The sequence below is a fragment of the Oncorhynchus clarkii genome, chromosome 2 (assembly GCF_045791955.1).
Source record: "Oncorhynchus clarkii lewisi isolate Uvic-CL-2024 chromosome 2, UVic_Ocla_1.0, whole genome shotgun sequence".
In the NCBI taxonomy this organism is placed as follows: Eukaryota; Metazoa; Chordata; class Actinopteri; order Salmoniformes; family Salmonidae; genus Oncorhynchus; species Oncorhynchus clarkii.
The window spans coordinates 4,950,134-4,962,737 of NC_092148.1; the positions used below are offsets into that span (position 1 = coordinate 4,950,134).

The 12,604-nt window shown below is 44.4% G+C and overlaps 1 protein-coding gene across 1 annotated transcript; it reads right to left on the minus strand.

Annotated features, from left to right (window-relative positions):
* Positions 1–210: 210 nt before the first annotated feature.
* Positions 211–11,179, minus strand: LOC139419521 (COX assembly mitochondrial protein homolog). Its single transcript, XM_071169483.1, has 4 exons — positions 11,064–11,179; positions 10,336–10,428; positions 2,128–2,218; positions 211–1,351 (listed from the first exon to the last, which is right to left on the minus strand). Exons 1-4 carry the CDS (start codon positions 11,080–11,082, stop codon positions 1,231–1,233), a joined length of 324 nt encoding a protein of 107 aa, XP_071025584.1. The 5' UTR covers positions 11,083–11,179; the 3' UTR covers positions 211–1,230.
* Positions 11,180–12,604: the final 1,425 nt, after the last annotated feature.

Here is a 12,604-nt window from a genome sequence, read left to right on the forward strand (position 1 = left end):
CGAGAGTCAGCGAACCACAAACTGTATAAATCAAGGCTGTGTGGAGGTACGACAGTCACAAGCCTAAGTGACTCGGTAATAAGACTTCAAATAGGTATTTCAAGGGACATCGAGAAAAAAAAACAGAAGTGTGATTGTGAACCTGGAAGTCATTCCTTGTGACACCTGTATGGTTTAAAAAGCAGAAGTCACAACACACACACACACAGAGAGGCTAGAAGATCTGTTTGTCTTTATTTATATGTACGTTAACACAATGTCAAGTCAAATGTTATATTAAAAATCAGACCTTTTTTTTTTACAACAACTCTCTACCCATAATGCTTCACCGGTCGTTACGGCAACTCACCGGTGAATCCTAACTACGGGATGGAGCCTCTATGCAGTATCAATCTTGTGTATAATTACGAACCTTCCGGAACATTCTCATAGTGGAGGATGTTGGGATGTTAACACCTTGACTATTATTCATGTACTTTGGACAGGTCTTATATCATTGGAATCAATCTCACTTTGGACAGTATTGGTTGCTAACAAACTCAACATGAAAACGCTCCCAAAGCATTGACAGAAAGAATTCTTCATAAATATACAAATTGCAGAGCCGACAGACAGCATCAACAACAAAACATTATTGATAATTCTGAAATAGGAGGAACAGTGTGATTTTTCCATCCTGGCTGTTTGATCAGATCAACCAGAGGGACTCTGTTGAGAACAGTGTGATTTTCCATCCTGACTGTTTGATCAGATCAACCAGAGGGACTCTGTTGAGAACAGTGTGATTTTCCATCCTGACTGTTTGATCAGATCAACCAGAGGGACTCTGTTGAGAACAGTGTGATTTTCCATCCTGACTGTTTGATCAGATCAACCAGAGGGACTCTGTTGAGAACACGTATCTGTAAGAGATTCCTTTTCCCTACATACAGGTGAACGGAGGCCTTTAGACACACCTTGCCAATCTGCCTCGTAGTCGTTACACAGGTCACTTAGGGCCTAGGATGTCCTCCTGTCTACTGCCCCTTCGTTGATCTAGTTCCTCCCGTTGGGGCAATGAGCATCCCAACCAGATGTACAATACACACACTGTAAAGCCCCGTGAGTAGCCCTCACTCCCCCTGCCACCCTCTGTGACCCCTAGCCCCTGCTACCGAACCAATCCCGTAGATCTGAGAGGATTGGACAGGTGGAAGCAACATGTTCAGGGGTCAGGGGTCAATTTGGAACCTACATGCTGGTTGGTAGTTTTTGTGAGCGGTTCTTAGCCGCCACCCCTGTCCTCTGGTACTCCAGCTTCTCCTTGATGTACTCCTGCTTGCACTCCTCGAAGAACGCAGAGTCTCTGTAGCTGAGAGAGAGTGGTGTACAGAAGACTTATCATTAGAACACTGAGTCTCTGTAGCTGAGAGAGAGTGATGTACAGAAGACTTATCATTAGAACACTGAGTCTCTGTAGCTGAGAGAGAGTGGTGTACAGAAGACTTATCATTAGAACACAGAGTCTCTGTAGCTGAGAGAGAGTGGTGTACAGAAGACTTATCATTAGAACACTGAGTCTCTGTAGCTGAGAGAGAGTGGTGTACAGAAGACTTATCATTAGAACACTGAGTCTCTGTAGCTGAGAGAGAGTGGTGTACAGAAGACTTATCATTAGAACACAGAGTCTCTGTAGCTGAGAGAGAGTGGTGTACAGAAGACTTATCATTAGAACACTGAGTCTCTGTAGCTGAGAGAGAGTGGTGTACAGAAGACTTATCATTAGAACACTGAGTCTCTGTAGCTGAGAGAGAGTGGTGTACAGAAGACTTATCATTAGAACACTGAGTCTCTGTAGCTGAGAGAGAGTGGTGTACAGAAGACTTATCATTAGAACACTGAGTCTCTGTAGCTGAGAGTGGTGTACAGAAGACTTATCATTAGAACACTGAGTCTCTGTAGCTGAGAGAGAGTGGTGTACAGAAGACTGTTATCATTAGAACACTGAGTCTCTGTAGCTGAGAGAGAGTGGTGTACAGAAGACTTATCATTAGAACACTGAGTCTCTGTAGCTGAGAGAGAGTGGTGTACAGAAGACTGTTATCATTAGAACACTGAGTCAGTATGAACAACAGTTAGTTGACTCACTGTACGGTCAGACACTCCTTCAGGGCAGCGTTCTGATCCCGACACTTGAACACCATCAGGAAACCAGTCTCTTTACAACAGTGGTTGAACGCTGAAACCAGAGTTGGAAGGAGACAGATTTAGCCAGTAAATTACCACCATCAGGAAACCAGTCTCTTTACAACAGTGGTTGAACCCTGAAACCAGATAGATGGAAGGAGACATAGATTTAGCCAGTGGATCAGAATAGTCTTGAAATCCAAACTTAAATCACGAAAACCAGACTGAACTAGTGAAAGTAAAAGAATCGCAAAACGCAGCGTGATTCAGTTTGGATTCCCAAGCTGTGATACCGTTAAGACAAGGGCCTTTTAAAAAGCAACCAGGGTAAGAGCCCCAGTCTAAACAGGTCATGTCTCTTTCAAATCTGTCCCCCTCTGCCAATCTGAGTGTCGCCACAGGCTGAGAGGAGAGAGAGAGGGGACAGCCAACCATACTGTCTCTGCTAGGCCTCTCTGCCACACGGTGACAAGCCTGGTCAGAGTAGATACTACCGTAGGGAGTACTGACAGGCCTCTTATCTTACCACAGCCCCAGTGTCTCCTCTTCCACCAGGCTGAGAGGAGAGAGAGAGGGGACAGCCAACCATACTGTCTCTGCTAGGAGACTACATCATATCTATTCATACCTGTGTGTTTCTGTCCACATTGGCACCAGTGTAAATATCTGTCTGGCATGGTCCATTATAACGGTCCCTCACACAGACCAGGCCTATCTGTCTGGCATGGTCCATTATAACGGTCCCTCACACAGACCAGGCCTATCTGTCTGGCATGGTCCATTATAACGGTCCCTCACACAGACCAGGCCTATCTGTCTGGCATGGTCCATTATAACGGTCCCTCACACAGACCAGGCCTATCTGTCTGGCATGGTCCATTATAACGGTCCCTCACACAGACCAGGCCTATCTGTCTGGCATGGTCCATTATAACGGTCCCTCACACAGACCAGGCCTATCTGTCTGGCATGGTCCATTATAACGGTCCCTCACACAGACCAGGCCTATCTGTCTGGCATGGTCCATTATAACGGTCCCTCACACAGACCAGGCCTATCTGTCTGGCATGGTCCATTATAACGGTCCCTCACACAGACCAGGCCTATCTGTCTGGCATGGTCCATTATAACTGTCCCTCACACAGACCAAGCCTATCTGTCTGGCATGGTCCATTATAACTGTCCCTCACACAGACCAGGCCTATCTGTCTGGCATGGTCCATTATAACTGTCCCTCACACAGACCAGGCCTATCTGTCTGGCATGGTCCATTATAACTGTCACTCACACAGACCAGGCCTATCTGTCTGGAATGGTCCATTATAACTGTCACTCACACAGACCAGGACTATCTGTCTGGCATGGTCCATTATAACTGTCACTCACACAGACCAGGACTATCTGTCTGGCATGGTCCATTATAACTGTCCCTCACACAGACCAGGCCTATCTGTCTGGCACGGTCCATTATAACGGTCCCTCACACAGACCAGGCCTATCTGTCTGGCATGGTCCATTATAACTGTCCCTCACACAGACCAGGCCTAGCTGTCTGGCACGGTCCATTATAACGGTCCTCACACAGACCAGGCCTATCTGGCTATTAATATGAATGGAAAAGAGCAGCAATCTAAACTATTCACACAGAGGAGAGGTCATACATATAGAATAGTGCTGAGCCAATAGGGCTTTCTATTCACACAGAGGCCATACATATAGAATAGTGCTGAGCCAATAGGGGTTTCTATTCACACAGAGGAGAGGCCATACATATAGAATAGTGCTGAGCCAATAGGGGTTTCTATTCACACAGAGGAGAGGCCATACATATAGAACAGTGCTGAGCCAATAGGGCTTTCTATTCACACAAAGGAGAGGCCATACATATAGAATAGTGCTGAGCCAATAGGGCTTTCTATTCACACAGAGGAGAGGCCATACATATAGAATAGTGCTGAGCCAATAGGGCTTTCTGTTCACACAGAGGATAGGCCATACATATAGAATAGTGCTGAGCCAATAGGGCTTTCTATTCACACAAAGGAGAGGCCATACATATAGAATAGTGCTGAGCCAATAGGGCTTTCTGTTCACACAGAGGATAGGCCATACATATAGAATAGTGCTGAGCCAATAGGGCTTTCTATTCACACAGAGGCCATACGTATAGAATAGTGCTGAGCCAATAGGGCTTTCTATTCACACAGAGGAGAGGCCCTACATATAGAATAGTGCTGAGCCAATAGGGCTTTCTATTCAAACAGAGGCCATACATATAGAATAGTGCTGAGCCAATAGGGCTTTTTGGAGGTTAGTTCAGTTTCGGTTGCATTTTATTTAAACAATCATCACGGTTTTGGGTTTTGATAACGTATTATGAAATAATGTCACAATGATTTTAGTGAAAATAGTGAACAATCAACTTCCAAAACGTGTAAAATATGATATTGTCTGTCTCTGTCAGGCCCACGTTGGGTCGACATCAATAGAACAGGAAATTACAATGAAAAAAATACAATATTTCAGTTGCGTATTTTACTTAGTTTTTATTTGATAACTATTATTTGACATTATTTAAAGTAAAATCATTTGATCTCTGCTCAGGCATTAGAGGCCAGCCAGGCCATCTAGCGCTATGTGCTCCCCATACTGTACGGTCTTTAGTCTGATTTCTTTCATTAATTATTTGGGCTCCCCAAAAAAACGAACTAAATGGAATTCAAGTAATTGAACCGACATCGGTCAAGTAGTTGTTTAATAACCGGAAGAAATAGGAAATGGCTGTTAAATCGCTCAACACTAATGATCTATAGTTACGCTGAATGACGTACAGAACTCTGTAAACCAACCAGGTCTATAGTTACGCTGAATGACGTACAGAACTCTCTAAACCAACCAGGTCTATAGTTACGCTGAATAACGTACAGAACTCTGTAAACCAACCAGGTCTATAGTTACTATGAATAACGTACAGAACTCTGTAAACCAACCAGGTCTATAGTTACTCTGAATAACGTACAGAACTCTGTAAACCAACCAGGTCTATAGTTACTCTGAATGACGTACAGAACTCTGTAAACCAACGAGGTCTATAGTTACTCTGAATGACGTACAGAACTCGGTGTGTCTCTTTTAGTTTGACCGTAGAAGACACATTTAGGGCTGAGATGTTCGACTTAACAAAGACTCTCCTTTTCTAACCATTTCATTACAAAAAGACATGATGTTTGCCAAAAAGCAGTTGAGACCCTGACAAACAGCTGAGTGCAAAGTGAATCATACAGAGGTGGAGTTGGCCATTAGACTACAGAGATTTTCTAAAAACACCAAGATATTCCCTGTCAATCCTTTCTAACTGATATCAAGGTGTTGTGGATGAAAAGGTGCCACTGTGTTGGTGGTGTTAACGAGGTGCTGAAGGGTCCTGGCCTCGTCTCTTCATGCAGTTAGCCAGACTTTAATTAGCCTCGTGTCCCCCCCCCTCCCCCTCCCCCTCCCCCGTCTCCAGCATTTCATAAACAACAATGGAACGCATCCCAAAATGACAATGTATCCTAACCCCTACTAAGTGGACAACCTTTTAGACCAGAGCCCTGCTCAACAGCAGTACACTGTATAGAGAATAGGGTGCCATTTGGGATGCAAACCCATCATGATAATCTCCCTGTTCTGATCAGCGTGATTATCACCACGACTTGCTTTTCATCCCAACGCAGGAAAACCTGCAGAAGCAATTTGACGAGGCAGAACAGTGTGACTAATGTAAATCAGCAGAACAGAAACACAGAGGACTGTACTGGGGGGGGGTATCCCATCACACATCAGCAGTCACCCAACACAGTGACTGTGATCTCAGAGGACTGTACTGGGGGGGTATCCCATCACACATCAGCAGTCACGCAACACAGTGACTGTGATCTCAGAGGACTGTACTGGGGGGGGTATCCCATCACACATCAGCAGTCACCCAACACAGTGACTGTAATCTCAGAGGACTGTACTGGGGGGGGTATCCCATCACACATCAGCAGTCACCCAACACAGTGACTGTGATCTCAGAGGACTGTACTGGGGGGTATCCCATCACACAACACAGTGACTGTGATCTCAGAGGACTGTACTGGGAGGTATCCCATCACACATCAGCAGTCACCCAACACAGTGACTGTAATCTCAGAGGACTGTACTGGGGGGTATCCCATCACACATCAGCAGTCACCCAACACAGTGACTTTCTATTGGGTTCAGGTCTGGAGACTGGCTAAGCCACTCCAGGACCTTGAGATGCTTCTTACTCCTTAGTTGCCCTGGCTGTGTGTTTCGGGTCGTTGTCATGCTGGAAGACCCAGCCACGACCCATCTTCAATGCTCTTACTGAGGGAAGGAGGTTGTTGGCCAAGATCTCGCGATACATGGCCCCATCCATCCTCCCCTCAATACGGTGCAGTTGTCCTGTCCCCTTTGCAGAAAAGCATCCCCAGAGAATGATGTTTCCACATTCATGCTTCACGGTTGGGATGGTGTTCTTGGGGTTGTACTCATCCTTCTTCTTCCTCCAAACACGGCGAGTGGAGTTTAGACCAAAAAGCTCTATTTTTGTCTCATCAGACCACATGACCTTCTCCCATTCCTACTCTGTTTTAGATTCCGTCTCTCACAGTTGAAGTGTACCTATGATAAAAAATTACAGGCCTCTACATGCTTTGTAAGTAGGAAAACCTGCAAAATCGGCAGTGTTTCAAATACTTGTTCTCCCCACTGTATGTGATGAGATACGGAGAGCTGACTGTTCTGAAGTAGCTGATCTCATCAGTGCAGTACTGAGGACACGTGTGACTGTTCTGAAGTAGCTGATCTAATCAGTGCAGTACGGAGGACACATGTGACTGTTCTGAAGTAACTGATCTAATCAGTGCAGTACAGAGGACACATGTGACTGTTCTGAAGTAGCTGATCTAATCAGTGCAGTACTGAGGACACATGTGACTGTTCTGAAGTAGCTGATCTAATCAGTGCAGTACCGAGGAGTAAGGACACACGTGTCAGAACCAGGTCAGAACCAGGTCAGAACCAGGTCAGAACCAGGTCAGAACCAGGGCAGAACCAGGGCAGAACCAGGGCAAACAGCCACTGCAGGCATCAGTAATACAAATAGAGTAGTATGCAGGCAATACAGCAGCTGGGGCGGAGGTGTGAAAAGGAGGGGGCAGAGAGGAGACCAGAAGGGGATTTCCACAGCCCTGCCACCTCGAGGGCTGTGTCTCTCTGGGCGAGCAGCAGCAGGCGTGTCGCCTCAGAGGATGAAGAGGACAGACTTTAGGCCTAACCACAATCGAAGCACCTATGCAGCACCAAGAGTTGCTGTTGGGCAATCCCACAGTAACAGAATGATGCAGAGCCGTTTTCACTTTCAAAATGGACGCCTAACAAAAAAACAATGATACAACTCTATGCACAATTACTTTTAACGATTTTCAAAAGAATAGTTTTTTTTTTAAAAACACATTTACTTGAACAGTGCAGATGTACATTTTGGTAACAGACTGACGGTTTGTGCTGCTGGTGCCATGCACTGTTCCTCAAGAAAATGTGTTTTTGTGAAGAAGAAAAAAAAAATAGTGGAAATTGTTAAAAGTCTTTATGCATCGAGTTGTAATGGTTTGTTTAACTTTGTTTCATTGTTCTTTTGTTTGACATAGATTTTTTTTAAGTGAAAAAAATAAATAAATCGGAGTCTCAGCATCTCTCCGTTGCCGTGGAAATGCCCTGCAACAACATTACAGCAGCGACCCCCGAGACTCCGTATGGTTAAAAATAAATAACCATGTTGATGCCTGCAGCATAAAGTGAATTTAGAGATGTTAACAAAAACATTTAACCGCAGTGTGTTTCAAGTATCTTCCTGTAAAAAAAAGGAGAACACGTTTCTGTTAGGCCGACGTGTTGAGCTATAACACAATCAGATCAGCAGCCTCTACTCCTTTTAATAAAAGGCACCATTAACACTGCTATTTAAAAAAAAGGCGTTGGGGACAGAAAAGAGGAAGTGTATCAAGAGGAATATTCATATTTAACCACCATATCAGGTTTGGTCGAGATAGAAAATGCCTTGACTGTCTTTTTTTCCCCCCTTCATCAGGTCATCTGACTGGTTTTCAGACCGGGCATGACAGCCAGATGAACGCAACAGAAAAACCACAAATATACACACAACAGGGGAGGTGTCCATTAATACTCTGTCTTGGCTCAGGGCATTAATAGGGCCTTTGCTTGAGCTTGTAACTGGGAAGGTAGAGCCCTCAGCAACCCGACAATGTGTGTAAACAGCGGAGGTGAACTTTGGATGTACAGTTGAAGTCGGAAGTTTACAGACACTTAGGTTGGAGTCATTAAACCTCGTTTTTCAACCACTCCACAAGTTTCTTGTTAACAAAGTATAGTTTTGGCAAGTCGGTTAGGACATCTACTTTGTGCATGACACAAGTAATCTTTCCAACAATTGTTTACAGACAAATTATTTCACTGTATCACAATTCCAGTTGGTCAGCAGTTTACATACACGAAGTTGACTGTGCCAGCTTGACAGCTTGGAAAATTCCAGAAAATTATGTCATAGCTTTAGAAGCTTCTGATAGGCTAATTGACATCATTTGAGTCAATTGGAGGTGTACCTGTGGATGTATTTCAAGGCCTACCTTCAAACTCAGTGCCTCTTTGCTTGACATCATGGGAAAATCTAAAGAAATCAGCCAAGACCCCAGAAATTTATTTTTAGACCTCCACAAGTCTGGTTCATCCTTGGGAGCAAATTCCAAACGCCTGAAGGTACCACGTTCATCTGTACAAACAATAGTACGCAAGTATAAACACCATGGGGCCATGCAGCCGTCATACCGCTCAGGAAGGAGACGCGTTCTGTCTCCTAGAAATGAACGTACTTTGTGTGAAAAGTACAAATCAATCCCAGAACAACAGCAAAGGACCTTGTGAAGATGCTGGAGGAAACAGGTACAAAAGTATCTATATCCACAGTAAAACGAGTCCTAAATCGACATAACCTGAAAGGCCGCTCAGCAAGGAAGAAGCCATTGCTCCAAAACAGCCATAAAAAAGCCAGACTACGGTTTGCAACTGCACATGGGGACAAAGATCGTACTTTTTTGAGAAATGTCCTCTGGTCTGATGAAACAAAAATAGAACTGTTTGCCATAATTACCATCATTATGTTTGGAGGAAAAAGGGGGAGGCTTGCAAGCAGAGGAACACCATCCCAACCGTGAAGCACGGGGGTGGCAGCATCATGTTGTGGGGGTGCTTTGCTGCAGGAGGGACTAGTGCACTTCACAAAATAGATGGTGTCATGAGGGAGGAAAATTATGTGGATATATTGAAGCAACATCTCAAGACATCAGTCAGGAAGTTAAAGCTTGGTCGCAAATGGGTCTTCCAGATGGACAATGACTCCAAGCATACTTCCAAAGCTGTGAAAAAATGGCTTAAGGACAACAAAGTCAAGGTATTGGAGGGCCATCACAAAGCCCTGACCTCAATCCTATAGAACATTTGTGGGCAGAACTGAAAAAGCATGTGCGAGCAAGGAGGCCTACAAACCTGACTCAGTTACACCAGCTCTGTCAGGAGGAATGGGCCAAAATTCACCCAATTTATTGTGAGAAGCTTGTGGAAGGCTACCCGAAACATTTGACCCAAGTTAAACAATGTAAAGGCAATGCTACCAAATACTAATTGAGTGTATGTAAACTTCTGACCCACTGGGAATGTGATGAAAGAAATAAAAGCTGAAATAAATCACTCTCTCAAATATTATTCTGACTTCTCACATTCTTAAAATAAAGTGGTGATCCTAACTGACCTAAAACAGGACATGTTTCCTTGGATTAAAATGTCAGGGATTATGAAAAACGGAGTTTGAATGCATTTGTCTAAGGTGTATGCAAACTTCTGACTTCAACTGTATCTCTGTGACCATCTTGGGTTCCAGCCCATATAGCCTGGGTTCCAGCCCATATATCTTGGGTTCCAGCCCATATATCTTGGGTTCCAGCCCATATAGCCTGGGTGCCACAAGACTGTAAGCCCGCTGACCTAAAGCCTAAGCATTTGTTCAGGTTAGCTAACACAAGTTTTTATTAAATCTCAGATATTCACCTGTAACCTTTTCAGCACAGAGCTCCTTGGCTTTCTCCCTCACCATCTTGGGGATGAGTACATCCGTCTCCACATGCCTCAGGAAAGGCTCCTCTGGAACACAACCCAATAACACACACACACACACACACACACATCAGTCATAGCTACCCTGCTGTACCAGGGCTAGCATATCCATCAAACTAACTAGCTAAACAGCTAGTTAACAACATCTAGCTCACCCAGACGTTTCTGAGGACGCAAACAATGAACGTCGAAGATTAGAAGTATAATAGCTAAAACAATTAGTGAGTATGTCAGAAAACAATTTAAAGAGGTCGACGTAGATAGCTCTCTAAATATCCAAAATGACAGCTACGTGACTTGTAGATAAATAAAACTCAGTTATAAGTTCAAGTTGAATCGGCTACGACACTTGCTTACCATGATAACAACAAGAAGGCCCCGCCGCACACCGTTAAAGCTCCCAATCCACCGCTTTACCGACGACGTTTCGATTCGACGAAGATCCGGGTCGGGATGGAAACGTTGTCGGTGAATTGGGAGCTTTGACAGTGTGCGGGCGGGGCCTTCTTGTTGTTCACTAGACGTTGTTAGCCCAGAACCTAACGTTATGTTTTTAAAGATGTGCGTATGACCACACACTTTTCTACAGATGCTTTACAACTATACCGATGCCGTAAAAGCGGCATAGGAAAATGATACTCAACATATTGTCTATACAATACCTGCTTTGGTTGCTTCCATAATTATCAGCAGTGTTGCTAAATCAAAACATTACCAAACAGAAGTAAAGTGACCTCTCTTCTTTACCACGTTACTTCCGGGTGCGTCACTCAACTGTGGAACGAACTACAATGCCCACAATTCTCCACAACTTTAAACTACAAAGGGCTTGTTTGGAAGCGTGTACAACTTAAAAACGTGTATTACATTGTCCATCACGCATAACTATCAAGTTAAATAATGGTTCCGTTATCATTTTTTAAATGAGACTGGATCTACCAAGTGAATAACTCCATGTACTGTCTTCAACAACAAATTAAGAGTTGACAGTGGCAGCTCACCTGATATCCAACAGGCGTTCATTCTCCAGTACTTGGTGTTAACGACTTGGTATAAGATAGAAATAACAACATTCACCTCGAAGTACCTCAGCGTTTGACCACAGCTGCATTCAAGGTGGTGCTGGAGTGTCTCCTTCACAGCCGCTGTGCCACATGCTGGATGCTGACCACAGTCACACCTGTGAAGTGTAGGCCCATTGTAGACTCTAGACTTGCAGTCTGGAAGTCATGTGAGGCCCACAGGTGTTTGTGTATGGGTGTCTGGTGTATCTACGACAGGTCTGAAATGTAATGGACGCCACACCTGGACCACCACAACAACAACAGAAGCAGAGCGCCCGTCTGTCTGTCTGTCAGTCAGTCAGTCTGTTTTTTTTTCCGTCAGCTCTCACACAGTCCTCTTAACATTAAACACCACGTCTCCTTTCTGCCCACTAGAAGAGGAAAGGTGGGGTGGCAGAGAGTTGGTTGTTTCTTCCCCCCCCCCCCCTTCTTCCATCAAAAGAAACCACCAGAGAGAGAAGTCAGGTGCAGATGCTGTTTTCTTTCTCGAGACGACCATGAGACAAGGAGCTGGGTGCAAAATGGGACCACAGCAAGTCTGTCACCTCCACTGGTAGATGGGGGGGTGTGTGTGTGTGTGTGTGTGTGTGTGTGTGTGTGTGTGTGTGTGTGTGGGTGTGTGTGTGTGTGTGTGTGTGTGTGTGTGTGTGTGTGTGTGTGTGTGTGTGTGTGTGTGTGTGGGTGTGTTTGTCTGCAGCATGTTGTGGAGCTAATACGTTGGTGAGATCATGTGTGTGTGCAGGGGCTGTAGGTTCAGATATAAACATCTATCAGACAGAGGCTGTAGGTTCAGATATAAACATCTATCAGACAGAGGTTCAGATATAAACATCTATCAGACAGAGGCTGTAGGTTCAGATATAAACATCTATCAGACAGAGGTTCAGATATAAACATCTATCAGACAGAGGTTCAGATATAAACATCTATCAGACAGAGGTTCAGATATAAACATCTATCAGACAGAGGCTGTAGGTTCAGATATAAACATCTATCAGACAGAGGTTCAGATATAAACATCTATCAGACAGAGGTTCAGATATAAACATCTATCAGACAGAGGTTCAGATATAAACATCTATAAGACAGAGGCTGTAGGTTCAGATATAAACATCTATCAGACAGAGGTTCAGATATAA

Excerpts from the sequence above, each read along its gene's own strand:
- LOC139419521 (XM_071169483.1), bottom strand. Across the intron at positions 2,219-10,335 it reads CTGTGCTGAAAAGGTTACAG|CGTTCAACCACTGTTGTAAA; the intron begins GTGAATATCTGA and ends CTCTGGTTTCAG. Across the intron at positions 1,352-2,127 it reads AAGGAGTGTCTGACCGTACA|CTACAGAGACTCTGCGTTCT; the intron begins GTGAGTCAACTA and ends ACTCTCTCTCAG.